Source organism: Rhinoraja longicauda, chromosome 9 (genome assembly GCF_053455715.1).
Source record: "Rhinoraja longicauda isolate Sanriku21f chromosome 9, sRhiLon1.1, whole genome shotgun sequence".
Lineage (NCBI taxonomy): Eukaryota > Metazoa > Chordata > Chondrichthyes > Rajiformes > Arhynchobatidae > Rhinoraja > Rhinoraja longicauda.
The window spans coordinates 48,391,274-48,418,490 of NC_135961.1; the positions used below are offsets into that span (position 1 = coordinate 48,391,274).

At 41.9% G+C, this 27,217-nt stretch overlaps 1 protein-coding gene across 2 annotated transcripts in view; it reads right to left on the reverse strand.

Moving 5' to 3' along the window:
- Nucleotides 1-27,217, reverse strand: part of LOC144596712 (kinesin-like protein KIF13B) — a 180,729-nt gene that overhangs the window by 138,338 nt on the left and 15,174 nt on the right. For both annotated transcript variants that reach the window (XM_078405429.1, XM_078405428.1), the window contains exon 2: nucleotides 13,740-13,833. In XM_078405429.1, the coding sequence (XP_078261555.1) occupies nucleotides 13,740-13,833 (94 nt within the window). The remainder of the gene's footprint in view (nucleotides 1-13,739; nucleotides 13,834-27,217) is intronic.

Consider the following 27,217-nt stretch of genomic DNA (forward strand, 5'->3'; position numbering starts at 1 on the left):
GACGGACACCTCGCTCTGCTGGGAGGTCAACAAAGCTCGGGCAGACCAAAGAGCGTCTTTCACCGAGTTGATGACCTTCCAGCAGCACTCGATGTCAGTCTCTAAATGCGTCCCTGGGAACAGTCCGTAAATCACAGAGTCCTCTGTGACGGAGCTGTTTGGAATAAATCGTGACAGGGACCCTTGCAAACCTCTCCAGACTTTCTTTGCAAATCCACACTCTGCAAAGAGGTGGGCAACCATCTCCTCTCCATAGCAGCCGTCCCGAGGGCAGCGTGAGCTGGTAGTGAGGTTCCAGCGGTGCAGGAAGGATCTGACTGGAAGGGCTCCCCTCACCGCCAGCCAAGCCAGGTCTTGGTGCTTGTTGGTGAGTTCTGGCGATGAGGCATTTCGCCAGACAAGCTGGGCGGTCTGTTCTGGGAACCACGCCACAGGATCCATGGAGTCATTTCCCTGCAGTGCCTGTAAGACATTCCGTGCTGACCACTGCCCAATGGACTTGTGTACAAGGGTGTTGGTCCGGAAGAACCTTTCCACGAATGACAGATGCTGCGGCAATGTCCAGCTGACTGGCACATTGTGTGGCATCTGTGCCAGGCCTATCCTTCGCAACACCGGGGACAGGTAGAACCACAGCAGGTAGTGACACTTGGTGCCCATGTGCCTTGGCTCTACACTCCGCCTGATGCAGCCACACACGAAGGTGGCAATCAGGATGATGGTGACGTTGGACACGCTTGACCGTTGTCTGCCGACTTATGCATTGTGGTCCGTCGCACCCGGTTCATCCTCGACCCCCAGATGAAGCGGAAGATGGCCCGGGTGATCCCCGTGGTGCAGGAGGGAGGGACAGGCCACACTTGCCCCAAATACAGCAGCCCCGAGAGCACCTCACGCCTGATGACCAGATTTTAGCCCGTGATGGAAGGGGACCGCTGCTTCCACAGCTCCAGCTTCTTCTCCACCTTGGCTATCCACTCCAGCCAATTCTTGTCACACGCCTCACCCCCCCCCCCCCCCCGAACCAGATCCCCAGCACCCTCAAGAATGGGTAACTATAGAAAATGGACACTTCTGACTTATGGAGAATTCAATTTAAGGACACTTCTACCTTACCTAACCTGGTGTCTCTCCAAAGCCATGGTTCTACCTGTCCCCGGTGTTAAATCCCCAGGGCCAGATAGGCTGCACCCCAGAGTGCTTAAGGAAGTAGCCTCAGAAATAGTGGATGCATTAGTGATAACTTTTCAAAACTCTTTAGATTCTGGAGTAGTTCCTGAGGACTGGAGGGTAGCTAATGTAACCCCACTTTTTAAAAAGGGAGGGAGAGAGAAAACGGGGAATTATAGACCAGTTAGCCTAACATCGGTAGTGGGGAAAATGCTAGAGTCAGTTATTAAAGATGTGATAGCATCACATTTGGAAAGTGGTGAAATCATCGGACAAAGTCAGCATGGATTTACCAAAGGCAAATCATGTCTGACGAATCTTATAGAATTTTTCGAGGATGTAACTAGTAGAGTGGATAAGGGAGAACCAGTTGATGTGTTATATCTGGACTTTCAGAAGGCCTTCGACAAGGTCCCACATAGGAGATTGGTGTACAAACTTAAAGCACACGGTATTGAGGGTTCAGTGTTGAGGTGGATAGAAAATTGGTTGGCGGACAGGAAGCAAAGAGTAGGAATAAACGGGTCCTTTTCGGAATGGCAGGCAGTGACTAGTGGGGTACCGCAAGGCTCAGTGCTGGGACCCCAGTTATTTACAGTGTATATTAATGATTTGGACGAGGGAATTGAATGCAACATCTCTAAGTTTGCGGATGACACAAAGCTGGGTGGCAGTGTTAGCTGCGAGGAGGATGCTAGGAGGCTGCAGAGTGACTTGGATAGATTAGGCGAGTGGGCAAATGCATGGCAGATGCAATATAATGTGGATAAATGTGAGGTTATCCACTTTGGCGGCAAGAACAGGAAAGCAGAGTATTACCTGAATGGTGACCGATTGGGAGAAGGGGAGATGCAACGTGACCTGGGTGTCATGGTGCACCAGTCATTGAAAGCAAGCATGCAGGTGCAGCAGGCAGTAAAGAAAGCGAATGGTATGTTGGCATTCATAGCAAGAGGATTTGAGTTTAGGAGCAGGGAGGTCTGCTGCAGTTGTACAGGGCCTTGGTGAGACCGCACCTGGAGTATTGTGTGCAGTTTTGGTCTCCTAACCTGAGGAAAGACGTTCTTCCCTTAGAGGGAGTACAGAGAAGGTTCACCAGATTGATCCCTGGGATGGCGGGACTTTCATATGAAGAAAGACTGGACAGACTGGGCTTGTACTCGCTGGAATTTAGAAGACTGAGGAGGGATCTTATAGAAACATATAAAATTCTTAAGGGGTTGGAGAGGCTAGATGCGGGAAGATTGTTCCCGATGTTGGGGGAGTCCAGAACCAGGGGTCACAGCTTAAGGATAAGGGGGAAGTCTTTTAGGACCGAGATGAGAAAACATTTCTTCACACAGAGAGTGGTGAGTCTGTGGAATTCTCTGCCACAGAAGGTAGTTGAGGCCAGTTCATTGGCTATATTTAAGAGGGAGTTAGATGTGGCCCTTTTTGCTAAAGGGATCAGGGGGTATGGAGAGAAAGCAGGTACAGGCTACTGAGCTGGATGATCAGCCATGATCATATTGAATGGCGGTGCAGGCTCGAAGGGCCGAATGGCCTACTCCTGCACCTATTTTCTATGTTTCTATGTTTCTATGACTCTCCCTAATAAGTCCCTGGTTTTCTAAATGTAAATAAATCCTGTCCCTTAGGCAGCTCCACTTCTCAGCCTTTGACACACTCTTCAATCAAATATTTGATTAGCTGCCTGATACCATCTTGTATGCCACACATCAAATTTCTGGTTGGTAATGTTGGTTGCGTATGTTGAAAGGCTGGAGCAATTAGGCTTGTATACACTGGAATTTAGAAGGATGAGGGGGGATCTTATTGAAACATATAAGATAATTAGGGGATTGGACACATTAGAGGCAGGAAACATGTTCCCAATGTTGGGGGAGTCCAGAACCAGGGGCCACAGTTTAAGAATAAGGGGTAGGCCATTTAGAACGGAGATGAGGAAGAACTTTTTCAGTCAGAGAGTGGTGAAGGTGTGGAATTCTCTGCCTCAGAAGGCAGTGGAGGCCAGTTCGTTGGATGCTTTCAAGAGAGAGCTGGATAGAGCTTTTAAGGATAGCGGAGTGAGGGGGTATGGGGAGAAGGCAGGAACGGGGTACTGATTGAGAGTGATCAGCCATGATCGCATTGAATGGCGGTGCTGGCTCGAAGGGCGGAATGGCCTACTCCTGCACCTATTGTCTATTGTCTATTGTCTAAAATGTTCCCAAGGTAGTTCACAAGAATGTAATATTAAAGAGGCTATGTAAATGGATATTGCTGCTGTTAAGGCAACAGCAAGCTAAAACTTTACCCAACTTCATTATGTAACAAACACTCTTCAGTAAATAATTACCAGCAAGCTGCACAAAATATGAAGTCTCATCATGGCGATGCAACTTGTTGCAGTAACACAGATACCAATCAGGCATGTGACCCAAATATAAGGCTCTCCTGCGGAGCATGGTTACTCCATTTCCATTGCACGCAGATCTTGGGGTTATTCAGATTTAAATCTTTTCTGGGAAATATCAACCAGATTTCATCAAATAAAAAGCATGAACAAAAAACTTTCTTTCAAGAAGCAACTCAATTTCCTGCTTTAGACACGAAATATGCCTTGAGAAATTCTCTGCATCATCTACAGCCATTAAGTTCTGCTAAAGCAGAAGGACATTAGCTTTGGTCAGCAGTCAGCAAGTTAGTTTATACTGGGAGTTAAAAGATTCTCTACAAAAACTGAGGTTAACAAGTCTGAGGAAAACTTGGAAAAAAATGTGCATTTTTTAAATGGAGAAAACCCAACAGGAGGTTTAATTAAATTACGCCATTTCTAGGTTTAGCAAATACAGATGTTCCCCAATTTATGTAAGAGTTAAGCCCCATAATAAGTTGGATATTATGTAAGTTAGAAGTGCTACTGTGCACCTGTAAATTTATTATTCAATGTGGAGGCCATGGGGCCATGGAGGTCTGGCACGGAGCCAAAGGGGGAGCTCCAACACAGAGACTACATGGGCGTCAGTGAACTTAAAGAATTGCACATGTAAGTGCAAGTTTACACGAGTCATCTATTATGCAAGTTGGGGAGTGGATGTATGTAACTATTCAACCAAAGTATGGAAAGAATCTCCTTTTTTGTGGATGATCTTTTGGACTAAAGATTTGTCTCCACTGTAATACTGTGAATTGAGGTTACTGATATTGCCAATGTGGGACCCACAAACGAGGCAGGTGGTGGTTAATGTGGATGGCTGCTGAGTATTTTGGGAAGTAGTGACTCCTCCTGCCATTAATGCTGGGTTTCCATACATTCCTGATTCAAGGGCCTAGGCTTTTCAATGCCACCCCAAATGCTCCTTCTCCACTTTGGCAGTCATGGTCCACGGATTCTTAGAAGTCATAAGTTATGTTGCATCTTTGAGGGTTTGACAACATCCTTGAATGTCTTCTATGTTGAATCTTGAATCTATGTTGCATAGATGCCTTGGGAAATCTGTTCCTCTGGTTCTCAATTCCCCTACTTTGGGCAAGAGACTCTGTGCATCTACCCGATCTGTTCCTCTCATGGGGTCAAGGAAAGAGTGTTCACGTCGCAGCCCTGTTTCCACCAATCTCTCCACCACTACGCACAAGAAACGCAAGGCGCCATTGTATGCAGATGCCGAGATGTGTGTTCAGCTCTGGCTGAACAATTTCTAATTGTGATGTGGACTCGATAAGAAGATTCCTCTCATGATTTTGTACGCCTCTACCCTTTAAATCATTGTCCTCTAATCCTTGACCAGCCTGCTTATGATAAAGACTTCTCTCTAGGTGTGGAATTCTCTCCCTCAGAAGGCAGTGGAGGCCAGTTCGTTGGATGCTTTCAAGAGAGAGCTGGATAGAGCTCTTAAGGATAGCGGAGTGAGGGGGTATGGGGAGAAGGCAGGAACGGGGTACTGATTGAGAGTGATCAGCCATGATCGCATTGAATGGCGGTGCTGGCTCGAAGGGCTGAATGGCCTACTCCTGCACCTATTGTCTATTGTCTATTTACTCTATCAAGGCCAGTAAAGATTTTGTATGTCTCTTTCAAATCTCTTTCCCCAGATTCTGGCTGTCCTGCCAAGTATTTTCAACATTTTCTGTTTTTATTTTCAGATTTCTGCCACCTGTAGTATCTTTTTAATTTTCATCTCCACTCAATGTTCTTTGCTTCAAATGTAACATTCGCAGCTTCTCTTAATGAAAAACATCCTGGAACTCTGGATTCTGACATCTCTAAAATCTTCATTCTTCCTAAAGTGGAGGACAGAATTCTTCAACTATGTTCGAACAAAATTTTTAAAGATTCAACCACCTATTTTTTTATACTTAGCAGCCCATGTCCTTTACTAACCACTATATCCACATTTCACTAATTACACAAAGAATTGAACTGCATTAATTAGTGTACCAGTTAAATCCAGTATTTAGGACAAAGGTGGTTTAATAACACACTACACAAAGTAAATTAGTTCAAGGAAATGGCTAATCGTCATCTTCACAAGCAATTTAGGATGGGCCTTGCCAGCAACATTGAAGATGAACAAAGAAAAACCTGATGCAAACCTCATCTATAGATCATATAAAAGTTGTACAATTGTACTCTAAAAGCAACCTGTTATTCATGGCCTAAACAATTTAGAACATTGATCATTCGCATTATCAAACAAAAAAACTATCAGAATATATATATATATGAATTAGATTATTCATTTCCCTAGGTGCTATAGAATTTAAAATAATCTCATTATAACATTTTCCTGATTGATTGATTGCAAGGTATTGCATCCATTAGCCTACCTAACCACTTTTAAATATTTATCACTATATGCAAAGTGCTTCCTAACATTAGCCCTAAAGACAACTGATATTAATTTTACATTTGTACCTTTGTTTAAAATTGAACAGTGCTCAAATTTAACAACTCCATTCCACTTTGTGCCCTTCTATACATCTCTACACTAATAAAAAAATATAAAATGCATGTCACTACTGCATTAGTCTATGACAGATGTAGAATCATATCTATTCTAACTTCTGTTTTTTTTCCTTCATATTAATTTTCAAATGTTAAAAGTACTAAAGAATACTTGCAAAAGTATTTTTGTACTATAAGCAGCAAGTACTTACATGTTTAGAAGATAGAAGATATTTTTTAAATCTTTTTTCAGCTGAAGTCATGGATGCTATTACATTGTAGCTGAAACGGGTCATAGGACATACTTTGGCGCCAGATATAGCACAAATGGTGATTTATTGTCATTAGCTAACTGATTTATAGTTAGCAGCGTGACAGTAATGCAGTTCTTTTGATGATTATACCTTCCACGGCATCTGGTGTGGTGGGGGACGGAAAGGAAGAAACAGGAAAGTAATTTCACATTTCTACAATTCAGTCTCGTGTTATTATAAAGATTTTAATAATTTTTTCATGGGTAGACTTCTTACACAGTTGTCATTTGTCAGAGTTCTTAATCCAGTCAAATTCAATTTCTGGTTGGACTTCTGTGTATTTTACATTCTGCTTCTCATAAAAGAATTTACACACCAAATTCAAGTGCATCTCCTGGCATGGAAACTAACTACTTCAAGGTTTCAGTTGGTTTTATTATGCCTTGTTAAATTGCATCACTGATTTTAATAATCTGGGTGCGTACTTGAATATCCTTCTGCTTCTCTATATTACTTCCAATAAGTATGTGGTCTCTTATTTTCATACCGAAATGTATTACAGTACAAATACTTATATTGAAGTTAATATGCTAGAATTGTGCCGATCTGCAGGGTTATTAATTTATTCCCATGTTTTATTTTTGTCATTGACTTTCTTATTCAATAATACCACAACCCCACCCCACGATTCCTTCCCCACCCCTGTTGAGAATAGGCAGACAAAGAGAGAGAAAGGAAATAGTCCCTTTAGCCTAATGATTCCATGCTGATCATCAACCACCCAATTACATTAATCCCATTTTTGGTTCTCCCCACATTATCATCATCTACACCCCCACCCCACCCCACCCCCATTAATTCTACCAGTCCACCAATCCCCCGACAAGATTCCACCACACTTGGGCTAACACAGTGGTCAATTAGGCTATCAATCTGTACGTCTTTAGAATATGAGGATAATCCATATTTAGGTGAGAGGGGACAGATTTAAGAGGGACCTCGGGCAACTTTTTTTACTGAGAGGGTGGTCTGTATCTGGAATGAGTTGCCAGAGGAATTTATTGAACCAGATACAATTTACTTTGAAAAGACAAATGGTGGCAAGAGCGGTAAGAACGTGAAACTTTCTACTACAAAGTAGACAGAGACATGGGAGAAGGAATGCTGTTAGGGTTCAGAAACCTGTGTGGAACGTAAACACAGCCATGGACCTGTTGAGTTATACATTCCATTTCTGACCATATCCCCTCACCACAATAATGACTACAACCATATCAACGACTGGAACTATTCATACAATTCACCATGGTGAAATATCCAAAGGCATTTCACCAAGCCTCAAACAATCTCTGAGCCACAGTCAGGAACGATGGGCAAAAGTTTGGCCAAACAGATTGATCTTCAAATATTCAAAATGAGGAAAGGAACTGTAGGAAGTAAAATGGGAAAATTTAAAGAAAACAAATTCGAAGAGATAATTTGCACAGTAGTCATTCATTTTGTGATAAATACTAAGTAACACTGGCAACAAGTTAAAAATAGCCCTTAATTCCTCTCGGCCATGACAAATTCAGGGTTTTGTGAACAGACGGGCAAAATCAACTTCCACTTGTGACATTTTCTTCCACTTATGCAATCTCTAGATGTTGAGGACGACCTGCCTCCATTCAAATTCTGGGGTGGCTGATAAGGCCAATATGGGATCCATAGACCTCCATGTCAGCATTACTTACAATCAGTGGTTTCCAATGCGTAGGCTACATTGTTTGAATACTTGACACTAGGCTCCTGAAATGGACACACATCGCTGAAAGATAACATTCAGAAGCAACAAATGATTTCAGAAGCAGATATATGCTGATAAAACTACCTCATCTGCCTTATCAAACAGCTCCTGTCCCCTCCTTTTCTTTCACCACATGATAGACCTTGAGCTTTCTGCTACGCTTGTAATTTTGTTCTCACCATAATGTTACACCTCATCGTAAAATCTCCGATTGGAGTGAAGCTAATCTACAGAATTAATAGGATTCTGATCAATCTATGTCACCACCCCTGCAAAACCAATTTTACATCCATTTATGTGTATACGCATAAAAGCAATGCTCCAATTAATGGTCAACTCATTCGCTGAACCACACATGAGAATGCACTTACATTTAACAGCAAATCAAAAAAGTCCTCCACCATCCTGTCCCTGCTGTACAACCGACTCCCCCACAACAACCCCCTGGAGAGGCGTGAAGCAATCACATGTTTGGGAGCCATCTCTCAATGAAGACATACATAATGGATAAAATTCACTACCACTTTCAGTGTGGCCTTTGGCTATCCAAGAAAGAGAACATTTGAAAAACAAGATCCAAACTGGAAATTATAAATAGAATCTGGTAATGCAAACCAGCATGATCTGCTGCAAACTGTTTTAATATAAAATTGGCACAATATTCAGTGCTTCCAGTCTGCAGTGGAAAAAGTGAATAAATGACTAATTTAACAATCACTAACAGCAATTTTAATTGCCACTGGGCGCTATATTTTATCATATATTATTTGAATTTTGTAATACTCTTACCAATGTATGCCACAAGCAAAATTATTTTTTATTAAAATAAACCATTCCAACATTGAGTCTGACATGCATTCTTCTCAACGCCTTCAGATCAGGAGACTCCCTTCAAAGCCAACACTAGATATCCTGTACAAAAAAATATATTGTGCTGGAGATCAACTATTATTGCACTCTCAGTGACAATCATAATTAGAAGGGTCACATGTGAGGATTAGTTTTGCAGAGAAACAAGGCTATACTCAAGGCAATTAGCAAACACTGTAACCTGAAGGTGTGAAATCAAAAATGACAAAATGCAACAATGTCTTTTTGTGTTTTACTAAAATATTATACTACTTTACCAATGTTTGCCTCATATCTTTTTATGTCTGCTCCAACCTTTTACCGCTAATGTGATTTGGGGGCAGCCCAGTGGGACAACCCCATCAGAATTTCTCCGACCCCACCATAAAGTACAAGCAAATGGAGTGGTCTTAAAAGGTTTCACCAGCCATTTTCTAAGCTCAGTTACATCAAAGTGTCTTTCCATAGGGAGACAGAACCAAAACAATTACATTCTCATGTGTATCTGCAAGCAACGATGATAAATCTCCAGCTGGATATCACTGCCTCCCTGAGCCCCAAAGGATATCCTGAGCATGCAGACAGGAGCGAAAAAGATTGGGTTACGAAACACACCAGTCAACATGCCAAGCAATAATCTAGAAGCATGGAAGTTGCTGAATCAACAGCAATACTATCACACATAAATAAGCTATAAATATTTTGATATATTATCAGCAATAATAATGAGATAACGAACCCATTTTTAAATTAGAGATGTAACCAAAGATCCAAAAGAAAGCAAACAAAAGCGCAAAGTAAATTTTTAGTGATTCCTAATTCTGGTGTTTAAGTTGCTCACACATTATTTTTTAATTTGACACAATATATTTCACATTCATTTGGGTTTGACAATTGCAGCATTCTCTAACACCAAATGTCAGGCCTCTTCCTGTTCACAGTGCAGAGTAATGTTCACACACTCAACTACACCTCCTCCCACCCTGCAAAGACTCCATCGCCTACTCGGAATTTCAGTTTCTGCCACATCTGCTTCGAAGATGAGGCTCTTGGACAACTATCCTTTTTTGTTTAATAAACGTAGTGTCCACCCTGCCATTATAGATCTATCCCTCACCCGAATCTCCTCTGTGTTCCGTAGTTCTGGTCGCTCTCCTCTTCCCCCACAGTTCAGAAGGATAGAGATCCCCTGGTCCTTACCTTTCACCTCTACACCATCCGTATCCAACAAACAATTCTCCAATATTTCCGCCATCTTCAAAGTAATCCCATCACAGGTCATATCTTCGCATCCCCTCCCCTTTGCGCTTTCTGTAGAGGCCACTCCCTCAGCAACTCTTTTGCTGGGCGAGTCCAGAACCAGGGGCCACAGTCTTAGAATAAAGGGGAGGCCATTTCAAACTGAGGCGAGAAAAAACTTTTTCACCCAGGGAGTTGTGAATTTGTGGAATTCTCTGCCACAGGGGGAAGTGGAAGCCAAATCACTGGATGGATTTAAGAGAGAGTTAGATAGAGCTCTAGGGGCTAGTGGAATCAAGGGATATGGGGAGAAGGTAGGCACGGGTTATCGATTGGAGGACGATCAGCCATGATCACAATGAATGGCTCGAAGGGCCAAATTGCCTCCTCCTGCACCTATTTTCTATGTTTCTATGTTAACCACTTCCTTCCCCAAACCACGCCTCCCCAGAATTTTACTCCTGCAACCGCAAGAGATGTAACATCCGACAATTAACCCTCTCCCTCACCATCCCGAGACCCCAGCAGCCCTTCAATAGACAATAGACAATAGGTGCAGGAGTAGGCCATTCGGCCCTTCGAGCCAGCACCGCCATTCAATGTGATCATGGCTGATCATTCTCAATCAGTACCCCGTTCCTGCCTTCTCCCCATACCCCCTGACTCCGCTATCCTTAAGAGCTCTATCTAGCTCTCTCTTGAATGCATTCGGAGAATTGGCCTCCACTGCCTTCTGAGGCAGAGAATTCCACAGTTTCACAACTCTCTGACTGAAAAAGTTTTTCCTCATCTCCGTTCTAAATGGCCTACCCCTTATTCTTAAACTGTGGCCCCTTGTTCTGGACTCCCCCAACATTGGGAACATGTTTCCTGCCTCTAATGTGTCCAACCCCTTAATAATCTTATACGTTTCGATAAGATCCCCTCTCATCCTTCTAAATTCCAGTTTATACAAGCCTAGTCGCACCAGTCTTTCAACATATGACAGTCCCGCCATTCCGGGAATTAACCTAGTAAACCTATGCTGCACACCCTCAATAGCAAGAATATCCTTCCTCAAATTTGGATACCAAAACTGCACACAGTACTCCAGGTGCGGTCTCACTAGGGCCATGTACAACTGCAGAAGGACCTCTTTGCTCCTATACTCAACTCCTCTTGTTATGAAGGCCAACATTCCATTGGCTTTCTTTACTGCCTGCTGTACCCTTCCATGTGAGACAGTTCACATGCACCTCCTCGAACCTCATCTACGGCACTTGGTGCAACACCAAGTGTAGACTAGGCAACCATTTCGCTGAACATGAGCTAGGTCCACCTCGGCCTGCTGGATCTCCTGGTTCCAAACCATTTTAACTCCCCTTCCCATACTGACCTTTTTCCCCAGAGCTTCCTCCATCGTCAGAGTGAGGCCACGTACATACTGAAGGAACAGCATCTCAGATTCCACTTGAGGAACAGGAGGAACATTGAATTCTTCAATTTTAAGTAACCCACCTTTTTTTCCTTCCTTTCTTCTGTGTTCCCCACCCATGTGCTACCATTTCTCCCACTATCTTGCTACCAACCCCTTCCACATACAGTGTCCTCCATAATGTTTGGGACAAAGACCTATCATTTATTTATTTGCCTCTGTACTCCACAATTTGAGATTTGTAATTAAAAAAAATCACATGTGGTTAAAGTGCACATTGTCAGCTTTTATTAAATGGGTAGTTTTATACATTTTGGTTTCACCATGTACAAATTACAGCTGTATTTATATATAGTCCCCCCATTTCAGGGCACTATAATGTTTGGGACACATGGCTTCATAGGCGTTTGCAATTGCTCAGGTGTGTTTAATTGCTTCCTTAATGCAGGTATAAGAAAGCTCTCAGCACCTATCCTCCAGTCTTTCCATCACCTTTGAAAACTTTTATTGCTGTTTATCAACATGAGGACCAAAGTTGTGCCAGTGAAAGTCAAAGAAGCCATTCTGAGACTGAGAAACAACAATAAAACTGTTCGAGACATCAGCCAAACCTTAGGCTTACCAAAATCAACTGTTTGGAACATCATTAAAAAGAAAGAGAGCACTGATGAGCTTACTAATCACAAAGGAACTGGCAGGCCAGTACTCCGGCATTTTTGAGGTACTCTGGCATTTTTTTGTTCTGTTCAGACGGGGAATTATTTTGCTCAATAGTATACAGTATACCAGGAATAGTGTACCAGGAATTCATTTTTATCTTGTTCATTTTGGTATAAAGGCATCACCTGGAAGACCAGCATTTATTGCCCATCCTTAAATGGACCTTGCGAAAGTGATGGTGAGCAATTTACTTGAACTTCTGCAGCTCTTCTGGTGAAAGTATTCCCACAGTGTTTTGGGGCAAGGAGTTCCAGGATTTAGATGTAGTGATAATGAACAACTCTCAATATGTTTCCAAGTCAGAATGGCACGCAACCTGCAGTTGGTGGTGTTCCCATGGATTTTAGTGAGAAACTGCAGAACATTTACAGACTGCTGCCACTGCAGAGTGGCGGAGGGAATAAATGTGTAGTGTTTGATGCCAACCAATGAGCTGCTGTCTCCTAAGTAGAGTTGAGCCTTTTGAGAGTTGTTGCTGATATACTTATCCAGGCAAGTGAAGGCTGTTCTATTGTGTTCCCGACAATATGGTCTAAAAGCCTTGGATGTCTGGGGGCAAGTCGCTCGCTGCAGAATACAGACTCCAAAGTGCTCTGGTAGCTACAGTATTCCCATCACTGGTCCAATTGAGTTTCTGGTCAGTGGTGACCCCTCCCTCCAATGCATTAATGGTGGGGACTCTGTGATGGTCATTGAATGTCTAGGTTAGATGATTGCCTGCAGCTTCTGTGGTGGCAGCACTACTTGTCGATTATCAGTCCATGCCTTAATGTTGATTAGGTCCTTGCTGCACGCCAATCAGGCCAGCTTCACTTACTATGGAAACGTGAAAAGAGTTGAACAAATTCAGTATTACAATGGTAATACTGAAGGGGGGTCATACTATGTGAAATAAATAGATCTATGGATGTTAAATTTAGAATGTCGTAAAGATAACACTTCATTCTTTGAAAGTACAAACATGTTTTTTCTCTGAAGTCCTTGAAACAGCAGGAGAAGCAATGTTTAATGCAGTGATGTTCTGCAACCTCTTGCTTTTTAATAACCTTCTCATAACTTTTAAAACTAGGAAGAAATTGCAAGAAAACATATAACTAAATTAATCCATCACAGACATAACGTTTGTTCACCTACAAGCAGCCATCAGTGTATGTTAACATGCTTAGATTCAGAAGTAAAAGTACGCTGATTCCTGAAGAATCAATAGCATTTCATACTGAGAATTAAGGTGATGTATGCATTATGTAGAATAATATTTCAAAAGTTCATTTGTATCGTATGCTGGGTATTCAACAGTCTCTTCCAAGATGCAAGACATCGCAAAAGAATCACCAGCATGCAAAGTAACACTGCTATCAAAAAATGTGCAGGACAGTTTACCTGGCATCTCCTTTACTGAGGTTTGCATTGGCCAGAGATAGGATGGTCTGATTGCCTTCAACGTCCACAATACAACTGGTTTTCAAATCAATCTCTAAAATGAAGAGAAATTATGCATTATTTATAGAAACATATGTGGAACAGCAAATAACCTTTCTTGGAGGAAAAAAAACAGGAAAATAAACTTTAGTGAGATGTATATAAAAGGCAGCTCATCATAAAGTAACAGAAATATTTTATGTAATGCATACAATTACTTTCCTCCTACATAACCATGCCTCATCCTATGATCTGCATCACCTTTGTGCTCTCTCAGAAACTTTCCATCCTTCACACTGCAGAATGTTCTTTGTCTCCGTTACCGACTCGTGTCCCATTGAGTTCCAGCTCACAGCAACTCCCTTCCCAGGTTCCCCCCATTTCTTCACTTCAACCACACATGTTGCTGATCTTAATCGTCACAAAGTTTCCAAGTGATGCATATCTGATATCTTATGAGACAAGACACACTTGGTATCTACAACGATCCGAACACTTAAGAATAAAATTCAGTAAACTAGCCATTGCAGCACCAAATTTATCCAGGGATAAGGATTCAGTGCCTCTTCCAGGTGACAGTCAAGGTGGATGCAAGAGCGGATATAAAGGGCTAGGGCAATATCAGCCTTGGGAGAAAAAAAACTGAAAATGGGCTTGTTCTCCTGATGCACATTTAGATTCCAGAGAAGGTCAGGATGAAGTATTACCGGCTTATTCCACTTCTTTCAGTTCACAGCCCGATTCCTATTAGTCACCATTTAGGTTTGTGTAACAACTATTCAGTCAAAGAAAGAAACATATCTAGAGTTCATGACAAAGACAATAGGTGCAGGAGGAGGCCATTCGGCCCTTCGAACCAGCACCGCCACTCAATGTGATCATGGCTGATCATTCTCAATCAGTATCCCGTTCCTGCCTTCTCCTCATACCCCCTGACTCCGCTATCCTTAAGAGCTCTATCTAGCTCTCTCTTGAATGCATTCAGAGAATTGGCCTCCACTGCCTTCTGAGGCAGAGAATTCCACAGATTCACAACTCTCTGACTGAAAAGGATTTTCCTCATCTCTGTTCTAAATGGCCTACCCCTTATTCTTAAACTGTGGTCCCTTGTTCTGGACTCCCCCAACATTGGGAACATGTTTCCTGCCTCTAACGTGTCCAACCTCTTAATAATCTTATACGTTTCGATAAGATCCCCTCTCATCCTTCAGATAATAATCTGCCTTCCTATTCTTACCACCAAAGTGGATAACCTCACACTTATCCACATTAAACTGCATCCGCCATGCATCCGCCCATCCACACAACCTGTCCAAGTCACGCTGCAACCTCAAAGCATCTTCCTCACAGTTCACACTGCCACCAGGCTTTGTATCATGAAACCTATTGTCTGGCAAGAACCCAAGGCTGGAAAAACCATGCAGCATGGGAAATGGTCGATAAGGAATACTGATCAATAGGTAAAACTTGTTCAGCCCAGTGTAAATAGATGTACAGCCGAGATGTGGCTACTTTGCAATTGTTTTGTAGCATGCACATTCTCATCAGCATCTCTTTTGTCAATAATTCAGAGCAAGTTTGAAAATCAGTAAACCTACTCCCTACATTTTGTAATCAATAATAATCACCAACAAGTTTGTCACAAGATTTGTTATTAGAAAGTACTGGAAAAGAGAAAAATTTGAACTCCAGAAGTTAGCATTCATACAATAGGTCAGTGGCCTATATCGAAGCTTTTGGTTCAACTATTCCTCATGTGCAAATGGTTAATGTCACCGGGGTAGAGAACAGCAGAAAAATATATACTTTTGATAATACTTTTAAAAATTCTTATGTTAACCCAAACGTCCAAATAAACTTACATAACTGAGAACCGGATGTACTCCCAGCAGCTTTGGAATTCTTCCACAGAATGTCACTGTTCTCAGTAACAGACTCAAAATAGAACTAACAAATGCAGTTGTTCAATACTTGGGAATGAGCCTCGTGCCGCAGATGGGTAGCAATGCTCAAGTACAGATTTGTCTATTTGCTAAATGGCAAACTGTGATCAGTTGATCACCACTTTGCTAAAAATATCTTTGACCAGAGTTTCATAGATACAGCATGCAAGACTGCATTCATTTCACAGCCAACCGAGCTAAATCCAACTGACACAGAAAAAGCACAAAACAGAAATAATAAGGCCCCCTCGAGTTTAAAAGCTTCTTTTGTTATGCATAAGGTGTGCTGTGGATGAAGCAACCGACTCAGACCCCGGATGGCAAAAACAAATTAATATATCAAGATGCTGCAATGAGGAAACTGAAATACTAGAGTGCCAATTTCTGCTACTTCTATGCTATTCGCTACTTCTGTGCTATTCTCAGTACTTCTGTGCTATTCGTTCAGCATACTCAAAAACTGATGTGAAAAGAACACACTGAAATATTACACATTATCCCAATAAAGTGAACACTGCAACAAATTGTGATCCAACACACTTCATATAGTCTACAAAATCTATTCTATATATATACACTGACACAGAACATAGGAAGACAAAGAACACACAGACAGAGGACCAGAGAGTATGCAGAATAAATAAAAATTAGAGAAATATAAAATATATGCTTTGATGGGTGCAATGAGTTTTCCCATCTGTATGGTTACACGATAGACTAAATGCTGAAACCTTGAGTGAAAAACATAGTAGTGAAGAAAAGGATGGTATGTAATTTGAGTTAAAGGGCCTACATAATATTATTTTCAGTTAATTTAATAATTTAACCTACCCCAGCATAGAATTAGCCAGATAGTGCAGCGGCCAACATATAGCTAGCTCACGAAATTTCACAGATGCTGCAAATCTGATATAAAAACAAAGTGACTACTCAGGTCAATCAAAAGGTGAGAAACAGAATGGACACAAGAGGTCAGAAAGATGGATAGATCACAAGCTAGAAATGCAACAAAGAAAAAATCCCCTCCAGCTATCACCTGAGCTGTTGCATATTTCCAGCACTGTTTTATTTGGGCAAGAGGCATACAGACGAGAACAAAAACAAACTGCTGGAGGAACTCCGCAGGCCAGGCAGCATTTGAGAGAAATGGACAGATGACACTTCCGAGCAGAACCCTTCTAGGCTGATGGAGTAGTGGGGAGAAAGCTGGTGAAGAGAGGTAAGGTAAGGTAAGGTGATGGGAAGGGCAATCACGAGCAAGTGACAGGTGGATCCAAATACATCCACTGACCTGTTCATCTCACAACCACCACCGCCCCCCCCCCACACACACACACCCTGCTCAAAGATCCCTATTTCCATTTCCCCACCCTCATTCTCTTCCATCCACCATCCCTCTCTGTGGTTGTACATTTCACTCCTTTCCTTTTCCGATTCCCCATTTACACCCTCTTCTCTCCATTTCACCCCTAGCCTTCAATACAATTTCAATCCACCTGCATCCACCTATTACTTGCCCGTTCTTGCCCCTCACATCCCCTCAACTCTCTTTCTCAGCTTCCTCACCCTCTATTCCATCAGTCTAAAAGGCCCCGACCAAAACATTGTCTTCTCCATTTCCTTCCACACTGGCCTGCTGGGTTTCCGATTTCTTGTTTTCCCCCCAAATGAATGCCACTTGTCCAAATAAAACAAGGTGCTGAAAAATGTCAACAGGTCAGGTATCAGCCATCGGGAGAAACAACAATATTGTTTGCATTTCAGACCAAAGATCTATTCATCTTTCCAACTTCTGATGTCGACTCTTTCTCAGTTTTTCTCTAATCTAAGTAGTGCCAGTCTTTTGTGTTTATCTCAAATTTGCAGCATCTGTGGAATGTTTGCTTTATGATCGCAAAGGGCAACTATGCTGCTCCCTCTAGCTATAAATATCGCTGTACTATCTGGCTCACTTTGTGCTTATGTAAACCATTAGGCTACAAGACATAGGAGCAGAATCGGGCCATTCGGCCCATTGAGTCTGCCTCGCTATTCGATCATAGCTGATCTATTTTGCCCATTCTTCTCCCGTAACCTTTGATGCCTTTACTAATCAAGAACCTATCAATCTCCACTTTAAAATTACCCATTTACTTGGCTTACATCGCTATCTGTAGCAATGAATTCCACAGATTCACCACCCTATGCCTGAAGAAATTCCTCTTCATATCCATTCTAAAGGTGCATATTATAATTCCTCAGGCTGTGTCCTCTGGTCCTAGACTCTCCCATCACTGGAAACATCATCTCCACATCTATTCTATCGAGGCCTTTCATTATTCAGTAGGTTTAACTTAATAACATTAAATTATTAAGTTCACTGGAAGTTACATTGTGGAGGCCCTTTTAACTCCATGCCAACATTTCATGAACCGATAACTGGAACTATGCAGTAAAACCAGCATTTAAGAGATCAGAAGCAGACACATGGTACAAATTGTAGAAAGTAAAATTAAATGAGCAAATTATATTGCTATTTGGATGTGTCAGAAGACATCAATTCCTTCCAGAGCATATGGCAGGATTTGAATGGAAAGAAAATGTTGGCATCTTGTTGCTGGCACCTTGTTCCAAAGACTGGAGAGCAATCAAAACGCCATTTCTGGTAAGGGTTCCCTTCTTCAATCCAAGAGCAGAGAAGCCAACACATCAATCTGACAGCAACTAATCTGGTTAATGTCAGAAATTAAACCAAGGTTCAACTTCTCCCTATGCCTCAGCTTGTCAACTGTGCCATTTCCTAAGCTGTTACAAACCATGACGACAATCCACTGCAAGTAAATCTACCAAGCTGTACTGGACTGAACTTGCTAAGGAAAGGCATATTAGTGAACCACTTGTACGGGACCAAGCTCAAATGTTTCAAAATAGGACAACATCCACAGACAAAGTTTTATAACTGGAAATGAAGAATCAAATGCCTAGATGATTGAATTTGTACCAGACATTGCTTGCCACAATATATATTGTCTGCAGTCCAAAACACACAACCACTATGGCAGCCAAGTTTAATAGAAAGAATACAGAAATAAGTCATTGGAAGAAATAAGAGGTCGCAATAATGACTGGTACGAAGAAGCAAACTTAATTAAAGATGAAACACGATCAGTAGGATTTATTTTCTAAAGTCAAAAAATGATTTCAATTAAACATTCAATGCTTCACGTGGTAACATATTCAAGTTACACAAAATTGCTCTGTTATTTTTATTGCATTCCTCAAGACAATATGCAAACTGTCCTGGTTATTAACTGAGCGAATAATGAGCTTCACTTCATTGTTGTTGAAATAAGGCCAAAGTTCACACATGATTAAAATGGAGAGCGGATACAAAATACTGTAGAATGCAAGAGGGAAAAATAAATCAGTCTACTTCCAACTTCACTCGCCTAAAAAGATTTGGCTCGTCTCTATAGTGTTCCATACCACTTCCCTAAGCAGAGACAGGCAACTAAACCACCTTCAGTGACTATTCAATATGGGACAAAAGGCCATAATATGCCATGCACCCATCATCACCCTTTAATGCAGATTTTCCAATTTCATAATTTTATTCACGACTGTAAACATTAATAAAACAATGGCAAATATCAAGCAGCATTTATGGAGAGAGAAATCACGAGGAATTCAAAGAGAGCTTGGTAACTGGATAGAGAATTGGCATCATGGAAGGAAGGAAGCAGAGGGTGATGGTGGCAGGTTGATTCTGGGACTAGCCTGTGACTAGTGGTGTGCCTCAGGGCCCAGCGGTGTTTTGTGATTTATATCAATGATTTTGATAAGAATGTAGAAAGCATGATTGGTAAGTTTGCAGATGACACTAAACTGAGTGGTATCATAGATAGCGAAGATGGTCATCAAAACCTACAGCAAGATCTTGATTGCAGATAAGTGCAAGGTGGTGCATTTCAAACCAAGGCAGTGCCTTCACAGTGAATGGTAGGGCCCTAGGGAGTGTTGCAGAGCAGAGGGATCTAGGAGTGCAGGTATTTATATTCTTGAAAGTGGCTTTAAGGGTATATAGAGTGGTTAAGGCAGTTTTTGGTATATTGGGCTTCATCAGTCACGGTATTATATAGAAGTTCGGATGTTATGTTACAGTTGTATAAAACATTGGTAAGACTACATTTAGAGTACTGTGTTCAGTGTTGATCAACCTGCTATAGGAAGGGTATTGTTAAGCTGGAAAGAGTGCAGAGAAAATGTACGAGGATGTTGCTAGGACTTGAGGTCCTGAACTGTAGAGAGTAGTTGGTCAGGCTAGGACTTTATTCCTTAGAGCACTGGAGGATCAAGGGCGATATTACTGAGGTGTACATGATCATGATGGGAATAGGTTGAGTAAAAGACTGTGCATTTACCCTATGTAGGGAAATCAAGAATCAGGGGACATACATTTAAGGCGAGAGAAAGATTTAATAAGAACCTGAAAGGCAATTTTTGCCACATTGAGGGTGGTGGATATATGGAACGAGCTGCCAGAGGAGGTAATTGAGGAAGGTACTTTAACAATATTTCACAGGCACATGGAGGGGAGCGGTTTAGAGGGATATGGGCCAAATGCACGCAGAAAGATTCTAAGGGGAGTAAGAGGCGACCGTGGCTGATAAGGGAAGTCAAGGACAGTATAAAAATAAAAGAGAAGTATAACATAGCAAAGATGAGCGGGAAGCCAGGGGATTGGGAAACTTTTAAAGAGCATCAGAAGATAACTAAAATGGCAATAAGGGAGAAAAGATGAGCTACAAAGGTAAGCTAGCCAAGAATATAAAGGAGGATAGTAAAAGCTTCTTTAGATACGTGAAGAGGGAAAAAATAGTTAAGACAAATGTGGGTCCCTTGAAGACAGAAGCAGGGGAACCTATTATGGGGAACAAGGAAATGGCAGACGAGTTGAACAGGTACTTTGGATCAGTCTTCACTAAGGAAGACACAAACAATCTCCCAGATGTTCTAGTGGCCAGAGATCCTAGGGTGACGGAGGAACTGAAGGAAATTCACATTAGGTGGGAAATGGTGTTGGGTGGACTGATGGGACTGAAAGTTGATAAATCCCCAGGGCCTGATGGTCTGCATCCCAGGATACTTAAGGAAGTGGCTCTAGAAATCGTGGACGCTTTGGTGAGCATTTTCCAATGTTCTATAGACTTAGGATCAGTTCCTGTGGATTGGAGGGTAGCTAATGTTATCCCACTTTTTAAGAAAGGAGGAAGAGAGAAAACAGGAAATAATAGACCAGTTAGCCTGACATCGGTGGTGGGGAAGATGCTGGAGTCAATTATAAAAGAGGAAATTGCAGAACATTTGGATAGCAGTAACAGGAACGTTTTGAGTCAGCACGGATTTACAAAGGGGAAATCATGCTTGACTAATCTTCTGGAATTTTTGAGAATGTAACTAGGAAAATGGACAAGGGAGAGCCAGTGGATGTAGTGTGCCTGGACTTTCAGAAAGCCTTCGATAAGGTCCCACATAGGAGATTAGTGGGCAAAATTAGAGCACATGGTATTGGGGGTAGGGTACTGACATAGATAGAAAATTGGTTGGCAGACAGGAAACAAAGAGTAGGGATAAATGGGTCCCTTTCAGAATGGCAGTCAGTGACTAGTGGGGTACCGCAAGGCTCTGTGCTGGGACCGGAGCTATTTACAATATACATTAATGACTTAGATGAAGGGATTAAAAGTAACATTAGCAAATTTGCAGATGACACAAAGCTGGGGGGCAGTGTGAAGATGCTGGGTGACTTGGACAGGTTGTGTGAGTGGGCAGATGCATGGTAGATGCAGTTTAATGTGGATAAATGTGAGGTTATCCAGTTTGGTGGTAAGAACAGGAAGGCAGATTATTATCTGAATGGTGACATTAGGAAAAGGGGTAGTACAACGAGATCTGGTTGTCCTAGTTCATCAGTCACTGAAAGTAAGCATGCAGGTACAGCAGGCAGTGAAGAAAGCTAATGGAATGTTGGCCTTCATAACAAGAGGAGTTGAGTATAGGAGCAAAGAGGTCCTTCTGCAGTTGTACAGGGCCCTAGTGAGACCACACCTGGAGTATTGTGTGCAGTTTTGGTCTCCAAATTTGAGGAAGGACCTTCTTACTATTGATGGAGTGCAGCGTAGGTTCACAAGGTTAATTCCCGGAATGGCGGGACTGTCGTATGTTGAAAGACTGGAGCGACTGGGCTTGTATACTCTGGAATTTAGGATGAGAGGGGATCTTTTTGAAACATATGATTATTAAGCGATTGGACACGCTAGAGGCAGGAAACATGTTCCCGATGTTGGGGGAGTTCCAAACCAGGGGCCACAGTTCAAAAATAAGGGGTAGGCCATTTAGAACGGAGATGAGGAAAAACATTTTCACTCAGAGAGCTGTGAAGCTGTGGAACTCTGCCTCAGAAGGCAGTGGAGGCCAATTCCCTGGATGCTTTCAAGAGAGAGTTAGATAGAGCTCTTAATGATAGCAGAGGCAAGGGATATGGGGAGAAGGCAGGAACGGGGTACTGATTGTGGATGATCAGCCATGATCACGGTGAATGGAGGTGCTGGTTCGAAGGGCCGAATGGCCTACACCACCTATTGCCTCTTGTCTAGCGTAAATGTAGCATCCTGGCCGGCATGGATTTGGGTTGAAGGGCCAGTTTCCGTTTTTTCAATGATTTTTAAACCTGCAATCATAGGTTTCTCACCTGAAGTTTTGATTGTTTTGCTCTTTACGTTGATATTGCCTGACCAGCACATTTTTATTTTTATTTCGGATTTTCCAGCATCTGTAGTTTATTACTTTCTAATTATTTTAAATCATAAACATTGCTCTGATACAATAAAACTTGTAACACTTAAATCACTCAAAACATTCAAGCTCAAGGGCAGCACCAAGGAACAGACCAAATATCTGTGTCCTTGCAATTGCAATAATAAACCTGGCATGAGTTTTATTTGCTATCAATCTGAATATTTTGGCAGTGGTGCCACAGCAGCTAATATTAGGATCATTGTTTAAATTTTAGACAAAAACTAAAATTAAAGACAAAAAAGAATCAAGGATGAAAACGAAAGATTGTACCTACTTAGCACCTTTTGGAATCGGAGGAGCACCTGACAAACTGTCCTGTGATAATTTTTAAATATTAAGAAATATTAAAATAAAATGAAGTGAAAATAACCTCCTTAATTGCATAACTCAAAAATTCACACAAATATGAAGAGAACAACTTTTAAATTGCTGAATTATTATGCTCATTCACACCAGATCTTATAAAGTTGGATATTATAAGATTGTGAATTACATGACCATCAAGAAAGCATGGGAGGCACGTTGACTAAACACTCCCCGTTCCTTCACTGCCACGTAAAACTCATTGTCTTTGACTTTTCTTCATACGGGGAAATATCATTGACCTGAAACGTTAACTTTGTTTCTCCACGTGTTGCTTGACCTGCTGAGTATTCCCAGCACTGCGTTTCATTTTACCTTCCTCTTTACCTTCTTTGCCACAGATCTAAACTCCCATTGAAATCTAGTGATTCTCTGGTCCACACCATCTAATCTAACACAGGATCAAAGAGCACAAACCCCAGCAAGATGACATTCTTCCACTGGATTCCATGGCATCCATCAACAGGACACCTGGACACATAAAACAGTCTTTCAAACAGATGCAGTCTAAAACATCAGTGTTTACCAAAATACCAAATTCTGGACCAGCTTAATTTAGTCCGTCTTAACTCTGTTGCTGGGGTGCAAAGGTTGTTGATTCAAAGTAACTTAAGACAGGCATGTCTGTAATTTACACTGGTGCTCAACTCTCGCATTGAGGTCCTGTGTGGCGCTACATTATTGGCTGTGTCATGCTTCAGATGAGATTAAACTGAAACCCAAACTCCTGCTGAAACAAATGCAATTGATGCCATAGCAGTTTTTTTTCTCAACAGGTAATTCTCCCAGAGTCCAGACTGATGTTCACCCTCAAACACCCCACCAAATCAGATGAAATGACAATTTATCTCAAGCCTGTTAGCGGTACTTAGCTGTACATAAGCAGCATTGAAAATCAGTGATTACATAGATTAGTACAGCCCAATGAACAGGTCCTTCAGTTCACAATATTTGCTAAACATGATATCAATTTAAACTAGTCTCCTCTGCCTGCATGTAATCAACATCCCTTCATTTCCTGCATATCCATATGCCTATCTAAAACCTTTTAAATGCCACTCTCATATCAGCCTCCACCATCACCACTGGCAGTACGTTTCAGGCATGCACCACTGCGTAAAAAAAAACTTGCCTGCTCATCTCCTCTACATGCCCTCTCTCTGCCAAAAGCTATGCTCTATAATCTTTGATACTTCCCCCTGGGGTAAAGTTGGTTTACCCTACGTATGCCTCCTAACTTTGCATACCTCACATGTCACCCCTGAACCTCTGATGCTCCAGAGAAACAATTAAAGTTTGCCCAACCTTTCCTTATGGCTAATACCTTCTAATCCAGGCAGCATTCTAGTGAACCACTTCCGCACCCTCTGCAAAGCCTCCTGGAATAGGATGATCGGAAGTGCACACAGAGCTCTAAATGTACAAATTCAATTTGCCAACGTCACCACCATTACAGCGAATGCAGCACTGGAGACTCAGGTTCGATCCTGACTATGGGCGCCGTCTGTACGGAGTTTGTACGTTCTCCCCGTGACCTGCATGGGTTTTCTTCGAGATCTTCGGTTTCCTCCCACACCCCAAAGACGTACAGGTATGTCGGTTAATTGACTGGGTAATATGTAAAAATTGTCCCTAGTGTGTGTAGGATAGTGTTAATGTGCGGGGATCGCTGGGCAGCGCGGACTCGGTGGACCGAAGGGCCTGTTTCCGCGCTGTATCTCTGTATCTGTATCTCTGTATCTGTATAAATCATCTGATTGAATGGTGCCAGAACAACTACCTTGCCCTCAACATCAATCAAACCAAGGAGCTGATTGTTGAATTTAGAAGGCCGAGGATCCACAAAACTGTCTTCATTGAGGGGTCAGTGATGAGGAGAGTCAACAATTTCAAGTTCCTGGGCGTGTGTATTTCTGAAGATCTGTCCTGGACCCAGCACATTGATGCAATTATAAAGAGAGCGCATCATCACCTCTACTTCCATAGAAGATTGAGGAGAACTGGATGGGCACTGCCCGGTCCATCATGGCTACTGACCTCCCCACCATCTGTGGGATTTATTGGAAATGCTACCACAAAAAAAGGAGCTACACCACCCTGGCCACGCTCTCTTCACTCCTGCCACTGGGAAGGTATAGGAGTTTGAAAACCGTGACCTTAAGGTTCAGGAACAGCTTCTTCCCAACAATCATCAGGCTATTGAACATTACACTACAAATACCAACTAAACTTCAATCCATGAATTGTCTTGGCTGCACCAGGGTCTTCGGGATTTTGTTTTATTTTGCACAAATGGTTTTTTTTAATAAAACTTTTGTTTTTGTTTTATAATGTTATCTATTGAGTACTGTGTTACACACCTGTTATGCTGCCACAAGTAAGAAATTCATTGTTTCATTTAGATACATATGACAATTAAACCCCTTTAACCTCACGATGTGGCCTAACCAAAGTTTTATTACACTACAGCATAATGTCCCATAATCAATGTCTCGACCTATGAAGGCAAGCATACCAGATTCTTCTTTACCACTATTTACCGGTGTTAACACACAACATTGCAGATCTTGGTTTACAAAAGTAGACATTAAAGCTGGAGAAACTCAACAGGTCAGGCAGCATCTCTACAGAACATGGATAGGCAAAGCTTTGGGTCAGGACCCTTCATCAGACCGATTGCAGTAGAGGGGAGAAAGTTGGAAGAGAAGTGGAGCCGGAACAAAGCCTGGCAAGGATACAGGCGAGGAGGGTTTGATTGGCAGATAGGTGGACAAATGCCAGCGATGGAAAGAGGACAAAAGGGTGTGAGAAAAGGACAGAAGGAGCACAAAATGTGAAACCATAGTAAGGGATACAAGAGGAAGGGAAAAAGGTTGTTGTTGGTTAGTTACTCAAATGGAAGAATTCAATGTTCATACCGTTGGGTTGTAAGCTACCCAAGCAGAATATGAGGTGCTAACCCTCCAGTTTGCATGTGGCCTCACTCTGGCAGTGGAGGTGGCAGGCAGCATGTATCAGTCTGGCAGCATCTGGAAAGGCTGCTGGGGTTCCTGAATGAATTTGTGGGAAGAGGAAAACAGATAAGCATTACATCTCCTGTGGTTGCAGGGGAAAAGAACCTGGTAGTTTGGGTGGGAAAGAATAAGTGAACCAGGAATTGCAGAGGGAGCAGTGTCAGTAGAAAGCAAAAAAAGGGTGGGGATGGGAAGAAGTGACTGGTGGTGGAATTACATTGAAGGTGGCAAAAATGTCAGAGAATGATGCGTTGGATGCAGAGGGGGAGCGATTATGCGGTTAGATCCTTGTTCCATCTGGGGGAGGAGGAGTGAGAGCAGAACTATGGAACACAGAGATGCGGGTAGGGGATCCATCTACGATGGTAGAGGGAAAGCTACGTTTACAAAAGAATGAAGATATCTTCGATATCCTGGAATAGAAAACCTCATCTTGGGGTCAGATGTGGTGGAGACAAAGAAATTGAGTTATGACTTGTTCTGGGGAAACGGAGAGTGGGCGCAGAACCACAAGGCACACTTGTTCCATCTGGGGGGGTGGGGGGATAGGGGAACGAGGAGCTTTCAACCCACCAGCATCTGCATCCAACATTCCAATGAATAAGGAAGCGATATATACCAGTTAATAATTACTTCAACAAAATTGTAGACACACATGTACATACACATCTATCTATATTCTGCATTTAAATGACATCCAGCACACAAAAAGTACATCCATATATTGGTACAACATAACCAAATTAGTTGAACTTGGACATCATTTTATGAATACATTTCCTTTAACCTCTTTGCCAACAAACTGGAGAAAATATTGTCATATGTTTTGATGAGAAATGAGCACGCTGTGCTACAAGTAAAACAGAGTAGAGAGAAAATAAAATGATCAAAAGTAACACATCCTGTGCCAAATACTTGTCAGTTACTTGTGGATTAACACTTGATATCATTTAGGTATCACAATATAAATTGGTGTAAAGTATACATTGAACTCAATCTTTATTCTGTTAGAGTATTCATTTTTTGTGGTAATTACAGAATGTAGTAATTGCTCAAGAACCAAAGTCCTTAACAATTTTCTCCTGTAATCTCTTCCAAATAATATACCCTGTATATTTGGTTGAATTGAAGTTCCATTATATGCTGAGATTTTTTGTAATTAAGAGACAACATGTCAAGAAATTTGCTGAATCAGGCAGCATATCATTGTCTTATCTTGACAATATCAGCTCAGACCCTCAAGCCCCCTTCACATGCTCAGTATTAGTCGGTCACAAAGTGA